The sequence below is a fragment of the Zootoca vivipara genome, chromosome 2 (assembly GCF_965207765.1).
Source record: "Zootoca vivipara chromosome 2, rZooViv2.hap1.1, whole genome shotgun sequence".
Lineage (NCBI taxonomy): Eukaryota > Metazoa > Chordata > Lepidosauria > Squamata > Lacertidae > Zootoca > Zootoca vivipara.
The window spans coordinates 39,462,433-39,482,474 of NC_142584.1; the positions used below are offsets into that span (position 1 = coordinate 39,462,433).

The following is a 20,042-nucleotide window of genomic DNA, read 5'->3' on the forward strand; positions in this document are numbered from 1 at the left end:
TGTTGTCTGGTATGATTTCATTAGAGCTGGCCAAACATACTGTGCTAATCACTAGGCTTTCTGGAGTCGAGAACTCAGCCTGCCCCTTTATGGAAGAGACAGTGCGCCAGGCCAAGCAGGCCAGTGATTGCCACTGCCTGGTGGGTTCTGCAGCAGAAAGCCCCCTTTTCTACTGGATGGCTATCTGAATATAACCTTTCCTGCAAACCTGGATGACTGTTGCCTTCTCTCCTCTTTTCCAGATGGCAGCTACTATCGACATGAATTTCCAGAGTGATTTGTTGGCAATATTTGAAGAGAATCTTTTCTAATAGCGCCTGGTTTTCTTTGCCTGACTCCTTAATTTCCTGGCAAATCTTTGACTCTCCATAGTGTTGTTGGCGGCTGGGAGGAGAGCATTCCTGCAGCCTTTCTGCATGTGTGACAGATGCGGCCTCAGAAGGATCAGCAGAGTCTGCCTTACAATGTGACTTTCTTCCCCACCCCGCCTCACTGAAGAAAGAAAGACCAAGACAAGCCAACTCTGTACTAGGTTTGAGTCAGTGGACTGGGAAGGGTGCCCCTGATCACTTGATATTCTCTATGCCAAACTTACTTGCAGTATATCCAGGACTTAATGCTGTTCACCCCTTTTCTATTCTTAAGAGTTCTGAGTTACAGAATGTCTTTGACTCTACAATGCTGTGTGCTTGCAGCACAAGACACTCTGCATTGAGAGGCTGTGTACAAGAAGACATACAAGCTGTTCTGAGTCCTGTCATCACTGGCTTTGCCTTTAACTAAACTTCCCACAAGCCTGTAGCTGGGAGCCATTCTCTGTAAGTGTTCGCTTGTGAAAAAGGGAATAATTTAGCGGAGGTGTCAAGTGTACCTGGCGATTTGAGTGAGGTTTCTGTTTTTAGCATTGTGTGGAGGTCCAGGAATCTGAGCTAGACTACCAACCAAAGTCAGTTTCTTTCAATCTGTTTATTTTCCTCCAGACAAATTGGCACTGCTCAGCTCTTGAGTGGGTATTCTTGTCTCTTCATTATGGAATGGAGTGGGGAAAACATTAGCACCAGGGGTATCTCCCACCCTGTCAATAGTGTTTGACTGTGGCTGTATTGTATAGTGAATATAGTTGGCATATATTTGTTTGAGTTTTATTGGTGAGCCCACCAAACTCTGTAAAGACACTGCTTATATTTTGCTCAGTTCCAGACTTTTCATCTATATTTTTAACTGTAATACCAGAAAGATACATTTTGGGTTTTAAATGTCATGGAGTCTGTTAAATTAGTTTTTTATACAGCAAAGGAGCAGCTCCAAGGAGGGAGTGGGAGTGGACTTGGATCAGCAGGAAGGCCTGCTCCTCTTGCCTTCAGTTGAGTTCTCTCACACACTAGCAGTGATCGTTTTCCCAGCACCTTTAGTGGTTTTTTTCCATTTTACTCTTTGAATTGTTCCAAGTTTATGTGCCATAAATACCCACTATACAGTACAATACTGGTGTGTCAGTATTGGCCAATCTCTGGAGTAATTAATTGGTTTTACTTTAATACGGTGAATATGCATTTGGTCTGTACTGATCATGGAATAAACTCATCTCTTTTTTTTTTAAAGTTTGTGTCGTACTGACATTTCTTTTAAATCCTGCTTGTGGTGAAATTACTTAATGGGGTGAAGCTGCAAAAGGACAGCTTGCCCCCTCACTTGTCTTGCTCCAGCAAAGAAGGGAATTCTCCAGCCACAATTAGCAGGGTTTCTGTCTTGTCACAAACCTGGGAAAAGCTTTCCCTGGGAGCAATCCTAAAGCAACAGAATTCCATACAAACTGTAGGAAGACAAAGTATCAAGCAGTTGGTGCCTTCTCAGAAGAGACTTTCCCAGAAGGCATCTTACCCCATGGCTGGTTTCATGCTGTAGAACTAAACCAAAAGTTGGAGAAGACCATGCAGGGATTGCTCTCAGTTACTTCCTATTCCTGCAGTGGACAAATATTAGCAAATGTAAGATGTAGCTCTCAGCAACGAAAATTGGTCCACTTCAGTTGCAATGAGAAAGAGGCAAGGTTTGTCTGCTTATGGACAATGGTCCTCCAAGCCTTGGACAAGTCGCATGTTGTCAGTGAAATACTTTGTTTTAAATTTGACTGCCTGAAAAGTGCTTAGGTTTGGTGCATTTGGACTGGCTGCAGCTGACACCTTGAGGATCCAGTGAAAGGAGAGGAAGGAATAGATAGTTCAGCTTTCTGTACTCTTCCTCCAAACAAGTGTTCTCGTAGGTACTCCTGGCCCCAGAATTTGACAGTGTAGAGCTTGTGTTGATACCTCTCTTGACAAAATGTGACTGTTCTGACAGAAACTGTCCTGAGTCTGAGTCAGTGGGATTGGCCTATCGAACACTGTTATTCAGTATGCTTATTCCTGGCAGCTCGGGCCCTCCCTGGCTAGCTGCTGTAGAGGATGCTATCACTTTGTGTGAACACCTCAAACCAACCTCACTTCTGCACGTTCAGCCAAAGACATCCCTATTTTCCCATATGACAGAAGTTTTGAAAGACAGTTCGCATAATTTGCCATCATCTCTTCACTCATATGAGATGCATTGCCCAACTAGATTATAAATGGCCAAATGGGAGATAAAACTCAGCCTTGTATTATATAATATGTATGTTGTGAAGAGGGTGGTGTCCAAAATGACATAAGTATAGGTAGCTACTTATGCGGGGCTACCTCCATGTCTCCAGACCTGGAAAAGACTGTACTACCCTTACTCCTCATGTGATTTTCCATAGTGTATTGGGAGGAGTGGGAAAGGGGGTACCTAAGGTAGCTCTCAACTGCCTCTGATTAGTATTGCCCTTGCATCTTTCGGTCCTTTTCAGCATCAATCTCAGGTCTTTTTGCAACAGGTGTGTATTGTGGCCTGCTGCACAGCTCCAAGACCAGGCTATAGGCTGCCACTGTCAGATGGCATGGCAGACCGTGTGTCACCCATTCCCAGCCTAACTTTGGACTTGGCCTTTCAATGAGCAATTAAATCTCTATGCCCTTAGTTGTCAGAGGTGCATGGAGCAGTAGCCATGTACTGAAGGGAACAGACTGAATTTAGGGGCCAGTGATTCTTTGGTATTCTTATGAGCTGTTGGTCTTCACACTGAATTTTTACCTAAAGGTGCCTTTTTAACTCTACATCATTAGAAGATCTCCATGCTTTTCTGTGTAGAGTACCAGACAGTTGGGTACTTTGAGGGAGTGAAGGGGTGTCTAAATAAGAGATGCTCCCAAGGTAGCCTCTGTGAAGGCTATTTGAGTATTACCTTGCTGAAAGGATGTGCAAGTAGGTGTTGGTCAAGTTTTCTGCCACCACGAGTTGCTTAAAGCAAGCAAAAAGTTGTCTGTGTTCTTCTTCCTGGTAGTTGCCAGTCTTGAGAAGGCCAAGGGGGTGTTTGCACTTCCATCTCCAAGCCCAGCAGATCTGTATTAGGAATGGGCTAGACTTCTGGCCAATGATTGCCCTTAGCTTTAAAATGCAACTGTGTAGTCTGAAAGATGCTGGGTTTCTGAGGACTGTGCACTGGCCGGGGGGGGGGGGGTCACTGTATGCTTGGGAACGTGTAGCTGTTCATTTTTTGGACCAACATAAAGGTAGTCACAGTACGCTGGATTGTACACAAAACTAGCTTCCACCCTTTAACTGCTGACGTGTGAGCATTATTGCGAGATGTTTAATCTCTCTCACACGCAGATTTTTTTGTGAAGGTTTAATTGATGGATTAGCCCTTGGTTTTAAATTGTATCCCAGAAATTGTCAGGGAAAGGGGGCTCATATTACTGTGGCTACGGCTCAGAAGTAAGTAGAAAGAGCCCCTTGCATCCCCTCCTCTTCCCTGTGCCACTTGCGCATCCTATTTACTACAAGTTCATTAACTGGCCTTAATCTTCTCTTCTTGGCTCTTTTTGTGCAGATCTTTGATGGGGAAGTAGGAACTTTGGCTTCCCTTCGGAACGTTGTTCTGATCTTTTCATTTCCATTGCCAGTCCTTTCTCACAGTATTCCTTGCCCCCATGTCTCCCCCACCCCCACTTGCCCTTTTTACGAAGCACTTTGGATGATCATCTCCCTCCTTTAATTTTAAGCTCAGGGTTTTTGGGGTACTTTTAGTGCACATCCGCTGTAAGAGTTGATCACAGATGAGCTCACATCCACTGTAAGAGTTGGTCACACATGAGCTCATCACAATTGTACATAATAAAACCGCACCATACTGACAAAAATAAAGGCATAACAAAATGGAGATGCTGGAACTTCTACCAAGAGAGCACCCTCGGCTGTAAAATTTTAAAAATATATAATTTATATGTATGCAAAGAACAACACCCCTTGTATCTAGTCAGTAGTGAGGTTAGTCCTTTTTTAATGTTAACCCCTCTTTTTGCATTTGACATTTGCCAAACCTTGTCGGTAGTTGAGAGTTCCAAGTAGTGATAGAGTTTTTTAGATTGGTGGCTTACTCAGCTGTCTCGTTCTTCTTCCTCACTCTCCTCCCCTCCTTTCTATCTTTTGCAAACTTCTTGAAATGTTTACAGGCTTGCACCTATCTACTTTAATTTTTTTAAAGCTGTACTTGGTATTTTATTTTTACACATTTCTGAATGATGAACATAGGGTGATATCGTTAGTTGGGACATGATTTTTTTTTCTGCCAAAGGTATTTTTTTGCTATTCTTGTGTTTTATTTTTCTGTTTTTACAAAATGTTTGTGTTTATAATTTGTTTGTCATTCAGACTGAGACATATTTAATTTCCCTTTCTTCCCCCAACCCCATGTATGATTTTAACAATTACAGACATTAGATGTAGGAGTCTAGCCTAAATGATGTAATCTTGTTTATTTTTTCCCCTTCTTCAGTCTTGTACAAATGAATAAGAGAAATGTACAATCCCACTGTACTTAATGCACGGAACGCTTGGCAAATAATTATGTCAGTGAATTTGAAACTTGTATTAAACACTTTAGACATTTGTAGAAGGGAATTCATAGAATTTTCACTTATATACTAAAGGTTTTTTGTGCAGTTCTCATTGCAAAAAATAAACATTTGTACTGAAGTTATGAAGTACACTTTTTCTTTGATCTTTTGCTCTTGTACAGGAAGACTTGGCAAAGACTACACTGAATGTTGGGTCCCAGCTCATCAACCGGTTTCCCTCACAGTTCAAATTTCAGTTGCATGTTGTACAAGCAAGTCTGCCCCATACCAAATGTTGAAACTTCAGGACTGCAACTCATTAAAATAGGAGACCACAGTCAAAATCCAAAGCTGCCAGACAGTACTAAAAACACGATGTTTTGTTTATTTATTTATATTAAATTTGTATAGATCTCAGGACAGTTCACAGCATAAAAATACAAGATTATAGGACAAAATATATAATAAAAATAAGCAAAAAACCAAAACACCAGTAACCTCTGTTCCTCCTGCCCAACACATTTTAAAGGGTATAGGATGTATATTAGCCCAAGGCCTGGTTGAAGAGGAACATATTCACCTCTTCAGCCTCAAGCAACAGCAAAGGATCAAGAAGTACCCCCCCCCCCAAGCTACATACCTGCTCGTTCAGAGGGAGTGTAACCCCACCAACAGCAGACAATCTCCCATCCACCCAGTTTAAAGAACCGTTTCAGTCGTATCTGGATTGAACTGCAATTTGTTAGTTCTCATCCAGTTAATTACCAAGGCAAGACAACATTCCAGCACATCCACTGCCATACCTGTAGATGTAATGGAAAAGTAGATCTGAGTGTCATCAGCATATTGCTGACAACGTACTCCAAACTTCTGCATAACCTCACTCAGCAGTTTCATGTAAATGTTAAGCAGCATAGGAGGTAAAATCAAATCCTGAGGAACCCCACACTGAAGGCTCCATGGTGCCGAAAAACACACTCAAACATTATACTCCAGAAATGTCCATCCAAGTAGGACTGGGACCACTGCAAAACAGTGCCACCCACCCTTAATTTGGACAGTTGCTCCAGAAGGATACCATGGTTGATGGTATTTGAAAGCTGCTGAGAGGTTGAAGAAAATTAACGGGCACATTCCCATCTCCTGACAGAGATCCTCAAACTGGGCAACCAAAGCAGTGTCTGTGCCAAACTTGGGTCTAAACCCTGACTAAAATGGATCTAGAAAATCAGTTTCCTCCAAGAGCACCTGAATATGATGCGCAACCACTCACTCAAGAACCCTGCTCATGAAGGGAAAGTTAGCAACTGGCTGGTAGTTGTTAGATTTTCTGAATTGAAGGAGGGTTTCTTGAGGAGTGGTTTTACCACTGCCTCCTTCAAGCAGGCAGGGACCACCCCCTCTCACAAGGAGGCATTAATCACCTCCCTGCTAGTTTTCATCAGCCAAGAGGGGCAAAGGTCCAGAGGATGTTATAAGGTCAGCAGTGTGCCATAACCCCCATAATCTACCTGCCTCCTTGAGTGAATTGTGTCAGTCCTGCCTTTAAACAATATGATTTTGATTTTTTCTCTCTCTCTCATTTTATGCTAGTTTTAATGTATGTTATTTATTTATTTATTCATTTAGTCATTAATTCATTTGCTGTTGTTAATTCACTTTGAGTGAACTTTTATTAAAAAAAATACCAACCAGTAAGTTTATTATTATTATTTTATATAACCCATTATCCTACCTCCCCACCATAGCTGCTTACAACCAGTCCAAATAAAAAAGGTTTGCAACAATCCTGAAACAGCCTCGGACTCTGCCGAGTCTTCAGGAGAAGGAAGCCCTGCAATTGCAGAAGTTGCCATTGAGAGTGTGCACAGATGGTGATCTCAAGCAGGCTAGTATCACCAGCATCTTTAAGAGGCGTACACCATCAAAGGGCTTTGCAACCAAAACTAGCATCTTGAGTTGAATTGTATCCAGAAATCACTGAGGAGCAAGTGGAAATACTCAAAAGGGCTGTAACATTTTCCTTACAATCTGCCCCTGCCAGGACATACACTCCTGCATTCTGCTCAAAGTTTAAAACCCTAGAACAGCTGGTATTTTGGCAAAGATGAATTATCATGATGGGCACTCCATTGCTACAGAAATGATAAAAACAGTAGTGATGTGACAACCGTTTGAATCTGCTATGTGACTGATTACATCAAATATCAGAGCAATAGTAATAGGATTGCATGGCCAGAATATAAAGTGGGGATCAGTGTTGCTCAGTGTGCAGGTGCCTACAAAACCACTAGTAGAAGGAAGAACTGTAAAACATTCAAGTCTTTGTTCGTTATGATCTCCCCAATTCACAGTTTTAAAGGCTATTTTGATCAGATGACCCCTCTTTTAAGGGAAGCGTTACAAATTGGAAAAATCTCTGCTCTTAGTCCCACTTTACAGCAGACTGACTTAATCCAGTATACTTTTTACTACAAATAGTTTTGTATGTAGTACAGGCAGCAGCAGGCAATACTGGCAGCAGCTGCAGTGGAGTGCTATTCCCACTGCTGCCCGCTACTCCTAATTTCTCCACGATTCATGGAGACAGTTGGCGTTGCTGAGGGGGAAGAGCAAAGCACCACCCTGCCTTCCCCCTAGAAGGGAGAGGGTGTGGTTGCCTACCCTAGGTGAGCTTCTGCTGCAATTGCTGATTCCCCACTCCACCAGACCTTGCTTGTGAGGCAGAGTAAGTCCCAGTATGCCGATGAGCTTGCTTTTTATAGGTTTATGTATGAAAGCAGATGGGGTACCTCTCCTCAATTCTGGAAGGTGAACATACTTCAAAACTCTTCTGATGGGTGGGAAATTAAAGCTGACATTGGAACAAACACATGAGCTGATTTTCACACACACACACGATTAATACCAATTTTCACTATTATTACCATAGGGTACACACAATGATACAATTCTGTTCATAGTGGTGGAATGATCACACCTCATATAATCAAATTGGATATTGACAGGCTCCCTTACTAGAGGGTATTGTTAAATTTCTATAACACCCATTTGAAGATCACAGGGCAGTTTACAATATAAAACCACAGAAATGCATACCATAATAACAAACAAAACCAATAACCCCACACACATAGTTTAAGAGGCCATAGCTCGTTATTTATAACAGTATACAAGCGAGCACGTTATTATTCTTATCAGATGCACATCGGTATTGGTTTGCATATAGCGGTAGTAGTATACAGGGTTTCTTTTTCTAGAAAAAGGTGGTGGAACTTGCTGAGCATCCACCCAAATTTGTTGAGCTGAAAGGCTGCCAGAATGCGCCTAAGAGGTTCTGCTGAGTTCCGGCTTTAAAAAGCCCTGGTATTATATACCCATTCCTAGTAATGGCAAGCTCTGGAAACGTTCCCATGTCCCACAAGTAATTATTGCCAGCAAGTCTGCAATCCTTAATTGAGGATACATTCATTATAGCTGCTAATAACGCGAGTGACATGTTCTTAGCCACACTAGCAGCAATATGCATCTTAAGCCTATAGACAGCACATTTGTGTTCATCCGTGCACACCAAGGAAGGTATCAGCTGGCATGGAGGAAGTACAAGAGATATGTGGAATGTGGGGAGAAACACAGTTCAATGAGACAGCATGCTCAGTGGCCACAGAATGCTGTGTTTTAAGTTTGGAGATAAGAACACATGGAGGAATGATGGATAAGCGTACCCTGGAAGACAGCACTCCATACTGCAACATTTTGTTGCAGATATAATAAGCAAATTTGTTTTATTGTCCAAAGAGCTGGTTTGAATGGTGACACCCAGGACTATTCCTAGAGCTGCAAGTATCCCTAACACAACTGCGCAGTCTTGTGTTTCTTACCTGGTTTGCACTGGGAGCTTGAGTATTCTCCTGGGAAAACTGACATCTTGAAGCTGTCGTCTGAAGGGTGAAACAAATAGGTAAGGTCAGGCATATAAGCAGCAGGATGGCCTAGGCCTGCAACTTAACTTCTGAGCAGATGGATGTCTCAGTAATCAGGATTTTGACCATGTTTTATCAAATGTCTACTTTCTACAACATGTTGCAAGTATTTGAACAATTGTGATACCCCAGTGGCAAGCCCATGCAGAGCTTGTCTGAAGCCTGGGAAGTGTCTTGTTAGAATAAATTTATTAACTCAAACAAAAAAGCAGTCGGTCCATGGAGGCCCCCTCTACCACCAACTTAGTCCTCCAAGGCCCCAGGGCAAGTATACCTGGCTGCCCACCCACTTTTGCAGGAATATGCCACTGAAAGAGGGAGTCCCCATTTCACGACAAATTTCAGTCCCCAAGATTGCGTGGGAATAGCTCAGTAAGGGTTCACTTAATGCCACCCATTTAGTTGGATAATTATGGTGCGGTTGGTACCAATCATTGAAACAAATAGCTCTTATACCAGGGAGGTTGCAGTGGGTGAAACCCTGTGGTTTCTGATGGTATTGAGGCCAGAGCTAGATGTAAAACACTGGTTTCTGGCATGTGGAAGGGTGGAAATCAACTTTTAAAAGCTTTCTGTTCACCAATGATGTACAGCTGAAAGCACCTTGGGAAGGGAAAGCAATAACTCAGCTTTGTCCCTTGCTCTTTTTTTACAACAGGAAATCTGGGGAAGCAATGTGTGTTGGGGGGGGGGGAATAGCTTGAAAACATTCCTTTTTAAACAATAAGTTTTGTATTATTTTTCTCTTTAATATATTGTTAGTGCTGGCTCTTGGCGTTTTTTGCTTCTACTTTTAGAATTTTTAGAAATTCTAAAATATATGTGTGTGTGTGTATGAATTTTCATATTTCTCCAGAGTAAAATGGGTTTTTTGGACTACATGAATACCACATATCAGGATTCCAGTCTTCAGTTCATGGGCAATTTCACAACCTTCATGAGCCAGTGACGTCCACATCAACTTATCTAACAAGTGACACTATTTACATATGAGCTAAGCAGAGGATTCCGTTTCCTCCACCCATTTTAGCATGTGACGCTTAATGTGTCCTGAGAATGAGGATGTGCATCCTGATATTTTCACCAGCTATCATTGCTGATCTTAACTCTTGAAAAGCCCACAAGGACAGCATGACCATGACAGCACTCTGCTGCTGTTACCAAGGAACTAGAATTCAGAGGTAGACTCGAGGTAGCAGGTAGCTACCATGGCCTTGATAACCCTACCCTCCAGGAATTATCCCATTTTAAAGGTGTCTAAATTGGTGACTATCACCATTTCCTGTGGTAACAACTTCTGCATTTACTATGCATTGTGTGAAGAAGTACTTTTCAGTCTCCTATCATTTAACAGGTTAAATGAAGGATACACCTTCCCTATTGTCCCTTTCTCTACACCATGCATAATTTCATACACTTTATTATATTCCCCCTCCCCAGCTGCTTTCCCCCTACACTATGAAGTCCCAAATGAGTAGGACCAAGCATTTTACACCTATTGTAAAACACACAGCTAGTTGGGAATGAACGTTTTGTTTAATATCAAACTACATTTCTGTATTATGTTCTGTTACTAATAATATGCTTCGGCCCCAATCCACCTGTGGTGGTATGTGGGTGGTTACTTTTAACTCGCCCAGGTTGAATTCCTGTCTTTTCCTGTTTATATCCCAAAGTACACCTGTCAGGACGCACCTATGTTTGACGTGCTTTAATCTCCTTCACCATTAATTTTAATTATGTTTAAATGTTTTAATTGCTTTGTTTTTATCGGTAATTTTCATATTTATGGCAAACCGTTTGGGGGGTAGATCTGTTATATATATAAACAAAACTAAAACAAACTTGTTCAGTCTCTGGGCCCGGGAGAGCAAAAAAAAAAACACCCTTAAACTTGGATCTGCTCGGAGTCTTAACAACGGGGTCGGTTACTCCGCTCTATAGGAACGACCATGGGTCGGACTCGGGGTTGAGGTGGGGTTTGAACCATTGGCGTAGCCAGGGATTTTTTTGGGGGGGGGCAACAGGCTTTTGTTAGGTGGGGCAGAACCTCAGATCTGTATGGATTATGGGGGGCTTGGCTACGCCCATGGTTTGAACCCGAGTGGGGCCCTTCAGCTAAATGAAAGAAAAGGCCATTTGCGCGTCGGGCGGGGACGGGGTGCCACTTCCCCTCCTTGAATCCCTGCGAGGTTCCTGGGAGTTAAGCGAGACTTAACAGGTGGGGGTTTTATTGAGGAAAAAGAACTCGACCAATACCCGGCTCTCTCTTGCCAGCCACCATGCTAGAAACGGAGTCTCCTTCGGGCGAGGTCAGGGCCCTCTCGGCGGGCGCGGAGTCGAAGCGGCGCCCTGAGCTCCGTCAAGCAAGCGGGGACAACAACCGCCTCTCGCCCCCCGAGCGGCCTTTGCCCTCGTGGTCGCTCTGACGCGGCAGAGCTTTGCGCCCGACGCTACATTGAGGAGAGCGCGAGGCCCCGAGGCGTGAGGCGAGCAGCTCCTCCGCCTTCCCCGCCCTCGGCTGCAGAGCGTCTTCCCACCAGCGCATAGATAGCGGCCTTCGCAGTGGGGGAGGAGCTGGAGGGGCGGCTTTTTAAACGGAGGCAGGAGCAGGTTGAATTGCGAGGGCAGGAGCGGCAAGGTTGAGAGTGTGGGAGATCGATGGGGGAGCAGGCAGAGCTACTTACGGGGCTCACCTTTTCGGGGAGCTGAATTCGAGGCACCGTCTACCAAAGGATTGTTTGACGCCAGAATTTGAGTGGCTTTCCTCACTGATTGCAGCAGGTAGGAAAAGTGGCAATACGGGTTAGGATTAGCACTTTTCTGACTGGCAGGAGGAATTGCATGGACTCCGCCACCTGAGTCAGCGGGGCGATAATCGGACGTGGGTTTGGGGAAGATTGCCGACGGGAGACTTTCTGTGGAATTTCGGCCTCCTAGCCTTTGGCCTCAAGGCAGGACTCCGTAACAAGCCTGGCAGGAAGATCTTCCTATCTTATTCAGCCTCGCTGGAAGGAGGCCCGGTCGTTAACTACGTCTACTCAGAAGGAAGTCCTATTGATTTCACTTGGGTTGATTTCATTTAATGGGGTTAGGATCGCATGCTTAGTGCACTTGGTTTGAGTTTGTTGTTGATTCCCACCCCCCTCCCTGCTATGGTACCTGTAGCTTTTGTGCGAAATTCTGCCCTGCTCATTGTAGCTCACAGAAACTGGGAGCTGCCGCAGCATCCCGGGAGAGAATTACCATCTTGTTGCTGCGAAGGGAAGAACTTGATTTCTAAACATCATCCTAGTGATGTCTGCCTAGGCTTCCTGTACCCTCATTGAAACTAGAATACTGTTTTGTTAGTTACTTAAACTGCTACAGGTCATGTGTGTGTTTGTGTGTGTGGCCTAAAGGCCTTCTCAATAGTATCTAAAAGAACTACCTTATGCCAAGCATTGAACCTGAGACCCTTGACATACAAAGCATGTTCTCTACCCCTGAGCTGTGGCCTCTCTCTTGCAGCACCAGACAGCAGGAGGAGATGGCATCTCTCTCGCATTTCTTACTGATCCCCACACGCCTGATGCTGAAGGTCTTTAATGTTATGTCCCGGCTGTCTATGTATAGTGCCGCTTTCCTTGCTGCTGTCTTCTACTGTTGGTGGGCCCTATGGCAGGTGGTGTCTAGGGGCCCTTTCCAGGTGCTCCGCAAGAAGAGGCGGGCGACTCCACCAAGATGCCTCACTGATGCCTCGCATGGGGAGCACAGCTTTGTGACGCTAAAAGTGAGTACAGTGGCAGGAAAGTGGAGGGGGGGAGGCCATAGTCAGGTGGTCACAGACAGCAGCTGAAGCAGGAGGTGAAGGCAGGATTCTGGGCTGCTTGTGTATTTGATAGACTGGGAGTAACATAGGAAACAGCCTATTGCCAGGACAAAATATTTGTCCCTCTAGCATGATATTTTCAATGGTGACAGACAGCTGTTCTTCAAAGTCTTAAGGGCAAAGAGTCTTTCTTATCAGCTGCCTCTTAACAGAAGATGTCACAGATTGTGAACCTCTCACTCTATGCATGCAAAACTCTTAGTTCTTGTCTGTGTCTGTGTTTAACTGTCCTATTTCTCTGTCCTCTGGGGGCTCAAGAACTCAGGGCTGCGTCTTCACTATGTTGCTGCTGGCGAGGAAGGAGCCCAGCTGATGCTTTTCTTGCATGGATTTCCCCAGAACTGGTAAGTGTCGCTATGCTGTGTGGTAGTTGGAAGAAGTGCAATGCCTGGAGCTGATATCAATTTACTGCAGGTAAATTCCTGCTCGTGCAGGAAGTCAGCTCACAGATCTGTCAGTCAATGTGTTAGAGGAGTTTACTGTAAAGTTAAGGAGAAGGTATTGAACAGGAGGATTAACTTCCCTAAGGAAATGACCTAGAGGAGATGATGTTACTCAACTACATGCTATCAAGCTTCTACAGTGGTGCCTCGCTTAACGAATGCCCTGCTTAATGAAATTTCCGCTTAACGAAAGGATTTTTCGAGCGGAGGTTGCCTCGCTAGACGAATTCGTTTTATGAAAAAATCGTCTAGCGAATCGCGGTTTCCCATAGGAATGCATTGAAATTCAATTAATGTGTTCCTATGGGCAAAAAATAAAAAAAATCAATGCATTCCTATGGGATTCACTAGACGAATTTTTCGTTATAAGAAAAGACCCGTGGAACGAATTAAATTCGTCTAGCGAGGCACCACTGTATATTGCACAGTGAATGACCATCAGGTGTTCACCATTAGTATTGCTATTATTATTATATATTTGCTTATACCATGCCTTTTTTCCCTGATAAGACTAAAGGTGGCTTTCGGATTAAAAACAAAAATAGCTAAAAATATAGAAAAAAATATCATTAAAAACAATTAAATCTTAATAGAATTAAAACTGTATACAGATATAAGATCTATTTAAAGCATACAAATAAGTACAATAAAAACACCGGTCTTTTCATTAAAAGCAGTCAATTCCCAAAAGCCTGTTGGAACAGAAGAACAACAAGGGGGGGAGTCATTATTCAAAACATATATATACAAAAAATTGAGAGGCAAAAACTATAACAGCTGTAGAGCAAGGAAGCCCTCCTCTCTACTTAATCCCATTGTAATTTGGCTGTATTTCAACAGGTTTGCATGGCGCCATCAATTGCAGGAGTTTAAGCGGGCATTTAAGGTGGTGGCCCTTGATTTGCGGGGCTATGGCTTTTCCGATGCACCAGCTGGTTCTGAGCACTATCAGAGGGAAACTCTGCTGGCAGATGTACATGGTGTCATTGACGCTCTGAGCCCCAGCGAGAAGAATGGTGAGAGTGAAAATGGTTGTTTTGGAGGAAGGGTCTGGTTTGCCTGGCTACTGGCAATGGGAAGAGAGTGTCATGCATTCAACCTATTTAAGCTTTCAAGTGTTACATGGATGCTTAATGGGGCTTCCTGGAAATGAATCAGTGTTTGGGTTGGGGAATTGTCAAACAATTGTCCACATTGTCCCTGTTCTGATGCCTTCTGTTTGTCTTTTAGAGATTTCTAAGTGCATCCTGGTGGGGCATGACTGGGGTGGATCCATAGCTTCTGAGTTTGCTGCCTGTTACCCCAATTTGGTGGAGAAGCTTATTATTATGAATGCTGTTCAACCACATGTTTTAGCAGGTGAGGCTTGTGCTATCGGGATTTGGTACTCACTACGATTGTGTGCACCTTTTGGCATTCACTAATTCTAAGCAGGATTGTAAAAGGGAGAGAGGAGCCTGAATCTGCCGGGGACTAGTCCCTGCTGCACAGTTAAATGGTCACTGTGACTGCATTGCCCTTAGGATGCAGAACTTGCATAAGCCATCACTGTTACACTACAGCTCTTTTCAGAGGAAGAGGAAGGGAGGTTGTCTGATCTATCCAAGTGCCACACACCAACACAGCTTATGATTAGATGGAAGTCTTGTACCAGGAGTACATTAAAAATACACAGTCACCAAGCTTCTCCCCCCCCCCCACTGCTTGGACTGCAAGTTGATTCAGATGTTAGAGGGGAAATAGATGAGAGCAACCCCAGTTGAGCCCTCTACTTTATTTGAAGATAGTTTTCTGGTTGTGGTGATTTTGTTTTGTTTTTTTTATAAAGTATTTTTATTTCAGTTATGCATAAAATAGATGCAAAAGCAAAAAAAAAAAACCAACAACAGCAAAGGGCCATATATTGATTCTCTTGATGAGTAGTTCTGGTGATACTTAATGTGTGGCAGGGCACCTTATTTTCCCTTCCACCTTGCAGAATATTTTTCACAATATCCCACCCAGCTGCTGCGATCCAACTACATGTTCCTGTTCCAGCTGCCAAAGCTGCCAGAGCTCCTGTGGTCCTTAGATGACTTCTATGTGAGTGCAGGGTGGGGAGTTTGCCTCACCATTCATGCCGTCTTGCATTAGGAATGTAAATACAGCAAATCTCTTTTTCCAAGCTGTCTGTGTAACTTTGTGAAGCCAAAGCATTTTATTCTCTGCTGGTGACTGTTCATTCTCTTCGCTCAATGCTGAACTACAAATCTAAAATGTGTTTTCATGGGCATATCCCAAACCCTTCTGCCAGGCTGCTTTCAGCTCTGCATGAAGGGTGATTCTCTCTGCTTTGGTTTGTAAGAAGCATAACCCTGTCTCTTCTACCCCCTCCACCACAGCCTCACTCCATATAGAGTGCCTCGTGTTTAAACTTGTACGTTTTGGCTCCCAAATGCCAAAAACCCGGAAGTAAGTGTTCCAGTTTTCAAACGTTCTTTGGAACTTGAACTTCCAACATGGCTTCTGCAGCTTCCGATTGAGTGCAGGAAGCTCCTGCAGCCAATCGGAAGCCACGCCTTGGTTTCGAATGTTTTCAGAAGTCAAACGGACTTCTGGAATGGATTACATTCAAGAACCAAGATACAACTGTATTTACGCTAAACAAGGGGCCATCATAACCTATTCAGACATTGCATACTATGAACAAGTGGGATATGTGAGCAGGCACAAGTACATTTGCTTTGCCACGCTCTCTGGATTATTTGGAGGGTGACAATCTCTGACAAGGAGGCTGCTCTTTATGTAGGCTCCTCTTGTGATGTAGAGTCCTGGGAAATCTACATTGCATGGGAGGCCTACCTGAGTCAAGTGGAAAAGTCTCCCTGCTGCAGATGGTTACCCTCCAGCTTGTGACATAGGATGGAGCTAGTGCATTTGTCTTCACTCGTGTGAATAGGGCAGGTGATCAGTAGCAGATTACCTTTGTGTGGATAGTGGAGGCAGGCAGGCTGGGGAAATCTTTAAATACTACGGTACTAAGCTGATCTATCAGGCAAAGACATATGGGCAGGGGCAGTTTTTTGTTTTTAAAAGGAAGCAACACTGCTTACTCCATTGCCCTGCCCAAGGTGGTTTAAGCAAATATTTTTACAAATCTTTCTAGTGTCATGAGCTGCCTCTGGCTTATTGAGGAGACTGTATTGTACAGGATGAGGAGGTGTGCATTTAATTAGCCTCTACATGCTGCTGTGTCTTTTTCTCTACAGCTAATAAAGTCTGTTATGACTAGCAAGAAGACTGGGGACCAGAATCATTTGACAGAGGAGGAGTTGGAGGCTTATCTGTATGGCCTTTCGAAGGACAGAGGTCTAGAACCACCCATGAATTACTACAGGAACATGTCCACGTGAGAGCCCATATTTTCCCAGCTTTGAATAATGGGTGGGATCGGCATTTTTTTCGCAGAGGAAGGAACTGCTTGGCAGCAGTAGCCTTCTGATCCTAATATTTGTTGGATCATGTGGTGCTGAGGGGCAAAACACTCTTCCTCCTCCACAAATCTGTATTTAAATTTCAGAAAAGGGGATGAGAAAATCCTGTGACCATTCTGAGATACTTTAATTTCTAAAAGAATGTTCATTTATAGAATTGTAGCTAAGGTGTGGGTGTGCTGCCTTTCCAGATTTATGTCATGGCTGCAGTGCATGAGCCTCCCTAGGATAGAAAATGACACAACTCTGATAAGTGGCACAAAATGGTGAACTGATTTCTGTCCAATGCCAATTTGCAGATTTCTTTTCTGTGTATCTTCTCCTACAGTTGGGTTCGTGCAAAGCGCAAGGATATTGTGGTGCCCACCCTGCTGATCTGGGGAGAAAATGATGTATTCTTGGAACAAGGGCTTATCGTACCTATGGAGCAGAATGTGTGCAAGAACATCAAGGTGCAGCGCATCCCTGAAGCTGGCCACTGGGTCAGTGAGGAGCAACCTAAAAAAGTCAATCAACTGATGTGGGCTTTCCTCCTTCAGAGAGACTGAGACGGAAAAAGGGAGTGACTCCTCTGTGCACTACAAGCATCCCTACCACCCAGCATGCTGGAAATTACAAGAACAGCCATTTGACCTGACACTGGAGATCTGGTCCTTCTCTGTGTCCGGTGGAATGTTTCTACCCTATATTGGAACATGAGTCCCAGGCAGCTTTTAACTGGTTTTGCTACAAATCTGTGTTCCTTTGCACTACAATAAAAAGGATTTGCTTCAGGGTTTCTGATACAGGCTTCCTGATGGTGAAACTGCACAGCTGTTGCATTCAGCAGGTCTTCCAGCTGTAGTATACTGGCATTAATACTCACAGAAGAGCACAGCTTTTCCTTCTATATTGCTTTTTGTTGAGTGTGCCTTACACAGCAGAATCCGGAGCTAAGCTATGCTCCCTGTTGCTGTTTCACACCCATTTTCACTGGCATCTTACTACCTTGGCAAACTACACAGGAAAGCGACCCTTGGCATGGATCACATTGAAATAAACATTTTCAGCCTTCTTACTTCACTGTCTACCTGGAATGAGTTAATGACACATTAGGAGGAAGCTGCTTCTTAACGTGATATTACCTGGGAACATGACTATCCCTGAGAACATCCTGGTAACACGTAGGACAATTAGTTGAATGTCTTAGGCTTGAATTAATCCACTGCTCTTGCCAAAGAGAGGGTGCAGTGACTGATCTCATGGTGTGTGCCTCATCCCGCATGCATGGTGGACTGGAGAAATGACAAGAAGACCATCAGTGGGTGTGTACATATGTGCAAAAGGAACATATATAGGTGACTTATAGGAACACAGTTGGGTGGAAGCTTCACATCTGCCAGGATTAAAGCTAGTCATTGCTCTGGGAGAGAATGTCTGCCCATGAAGCAGCCCCCATAATAAAGAGGAGTTTTGATACTACAGGTATTGTTCTCCAGTGTTGTGGACCTGATGCTCCAAATGGTGGGAGTCTGAAATTGGTACAAAGCAGATGTGCCCTTTGGGCATATTCTCTAGAATTGCAAGCTAAAGGTACAAGAGCTTCTAGTGTGAATTGTGCCGCCAGCTATGCTGCTGCTGTGCGGAGGCAGGAATTGAGTCAGGGATGGAGTGCCAGTTCCTAATACTACTATGGGCCAAATTACCTGTGACGTTTTGTGTTTAAACAAGTGTGCCTGACTAGCCTATTTTTATTTTGGAGGGAAAGCAGCCACAAGGCCCTAATCTGTAATGTGCTTCCAATTCAGATAAGTTGCCAGGACTGGTTTTCTGCTGAACATTATTCCCGCCAAGCTGCTTTGTGCCCTTGAAAGTTGCATGTAGTTTTGACCCTCGGCAGACATCTGATAGTTCAGAAGTACCAAGATCTGGGGGCCAGGTTAGGCTCAAGGCAACCTGCTGCCAAAGCACAATCAGCAAATGCTAGCGGATAAGGAAGACCAAGTTTCAAGAAGTCTTAACAGGCTGTCTTGTTTGACCTTCAGCTTTCTGTAACTGGGGTTTATGGTGGCATTCATTTGCTGTGGTTAATTCCGCATATTATCAAATAATGTTATGGTCTAGGACAGTGATGGGCAACCTTTTGAGCTTGGTGTGTCAAAATTCGCCAAAAAACCCGAGCATAACTCGGGTGGTGTGTCACTTCGAGAAAAAAAACCATAATTTCATGATATTTATAGTTTAAATAACAAAAATGTATAATTGTAATATATAACTGTATTTAATAAACCAAAACCTAATTATTTAACCAAACCAAAAACCCCTTATTTATCACAAAGTGCCCAGAGTTGTTGAGCTTTTTGGGGGGGAGCTGCTGACCAAAGTTTTGGAGGTTTTTGGGGGGGTGCAAAAGTTGCTTTGGTTTTTTTTTGGGGGGGTGCCCCAAAGCTGCTGCGCTTTTGGGGGGGGAAAGAGAACAGAAACAAATGACGAATAATACCTTCGCTGGAACGCAGCACCAACATAGTCTGCCAAAGTGCCAAAAAATCTAGCACAGAACGGGTTAAAAAATGAACGCTGTTACACCCAATCTTCGTCTGCCAAAGCGCCAGAAAAAATAGCACAGAAAGGATTAAAAAAACCAATCTCTGGCTACCAGCAACAACAACAAAAAAGGATCCAGGTTTTAACAGCGGAGACAAGCTGTAGCGTGAGGCGGAGCGGGAGAACAAATGGGGGGGGGAACAACAACAACAGCGCAAATGGGTGGATGGGGCGCATGCCAGCAGTGAGGGCTCTGCGTGTCACGTCTGACACACGTGTCATTGGTTCGCCATCACTGGTCTAGGATCATCATTGTATAGTTCCCACTGTATACTGAAGAAACAACTGCAATGTTCTTGTATCGACCTCTCTGCCACCCTGGGCTCCTTTGGAGAAAGGGTGGAATATAAATGTGTAACTTAAATGTATAAGAAAATAAATATATAAATAAAATAAACAAAACATGAGGCAGAATGGCGCTAATGTTAACACACGGTTTAAAATGTAGAGCAGAGCATTTTTGCTTCAGCTTAGGGTACAATGTATTAGCAAATATGAAACTCCTGCTATTTTCCATTCCAGAATCACTATTTTCTGCCAGGCATGTGATCAGAGGTGCTTATGAATCATCTGCAGTGAAGCTAGGAGGCAAGTGGTTGCTTCAAGTGAGCACATGTGTGTGTGTCTAAACCTGGAACATGTAAAGTTAAATGTGAATAAGAGGAGTTCTTGATTACCCTTTTTCCCAGACAAGCTTTTTAATTTTCTATACCAGGTAATTATTTTTTAAATGG

At 43.7% G+C, this 20,042-nt stretch overlaps 2 protein-coding genes and 1 long non-coding RNA gene across 16 annotated transcripts in view; 2 read left to right on the forward strand and 1 right to left on the reverse strand.

Moving 5' to 3' along the window:
- Nucleotides 1-5,094, forward strand: part of BRD4 (bromodomain containing 4) — an 81,370-nt gene extending 76,276 nt beyond the window's left edge. For all 13 annotated transcript variants that reach the window (XR_015948416.1, XM_035104762.3, XM_035104766.3 and 10 more), the window contains one exon: nt 243-5,094. Coding sequence is in view for 12 of the 13 variants with exons in the window: in XM_035104762.3 (XP_034960653.1) it covers nt 243-311 (69 nt within the window). In the remaining variant the exon portion in view is untranslated. The remainder of the gene's footprint in view (nt 1-242) is intronic.
- Nucleotides 5,095-5,321: 227 nt separating this feature from the next.
- LOC148686820 (uncharacterized) lies at nt 5,322-11,505 on the reverse strand. The gene is made up of 3 exons (XR_015948422.1): nt 11,198-11,505; nt 8,837-8,896; nt 5,322-5,758 (listed from the first exon to the last, which is right to left on the reverse strand). It is a non-coding gene; the product is annotated as an uncharacterized LOC148686820 (long non-coding RNA).
- On the forward strand, nt 11,374-17,501 carry LOC118079953 (epoxide hydrolase 4). 2 transcript variants are annotated; one of them, XM_035104769.3, is made up of 8 exons: nt 11,374-11,722; nt 12,449-12,710; nt 13,068-13,153; nt 14,093-14,268; nt 14,483-14,611; nt 15,231-15,334; nt 16,501-16,640; nt 17,054-17,501. In XM_035104769.3, the coding sequence occupies exons 2-8, from the start codon at nt 12,468-12,470 to the stop codon at nt 17,271-17,273; spliced, it is 1,098 nt and encodes a 365-aa protein (XP_034960660.1). In that variant the 5' UTR covers nt 11,374-11,722; nt 12,449-12,467; the 3' UTR covers nt 17,274-17,501. The 2 variants fall into 2 exon arrangements, with proteins under 2 accessions (XP_034960660.1, XP_088519238.1); XM_088663112.1 differs by lacking the exon at nt 12,449-12,710 and having other exon boundaries at nt 11,394-11,722.
- The last annotated feature ends 2,541 nt before the right edge of the window (nt 17,502-20,042 follow it).

Coding starts and splice junctions, on each gene's coding strand:
- LOC118079953 (XM_035104769.3), top strand. CDS start 12,468: ATGGCATCTCTCTCGCATTTCTTACTGATCCCCACACGCCTGATGCTG. Junction 14,612..15,230: donor TCAACCACATGTTTTAGCAG/GTGAGGCTTGTG, acceptor TCCACCTTGCAG/AATATTTTTCACAATATCCC. Junction 16,641..17,053: donor TACTACAGGAACATGTCCAC/GTGAGAGCCCAT, acceptor CTTCTCCTACAG/TTGGGTTCGTGCAAAGCGCA.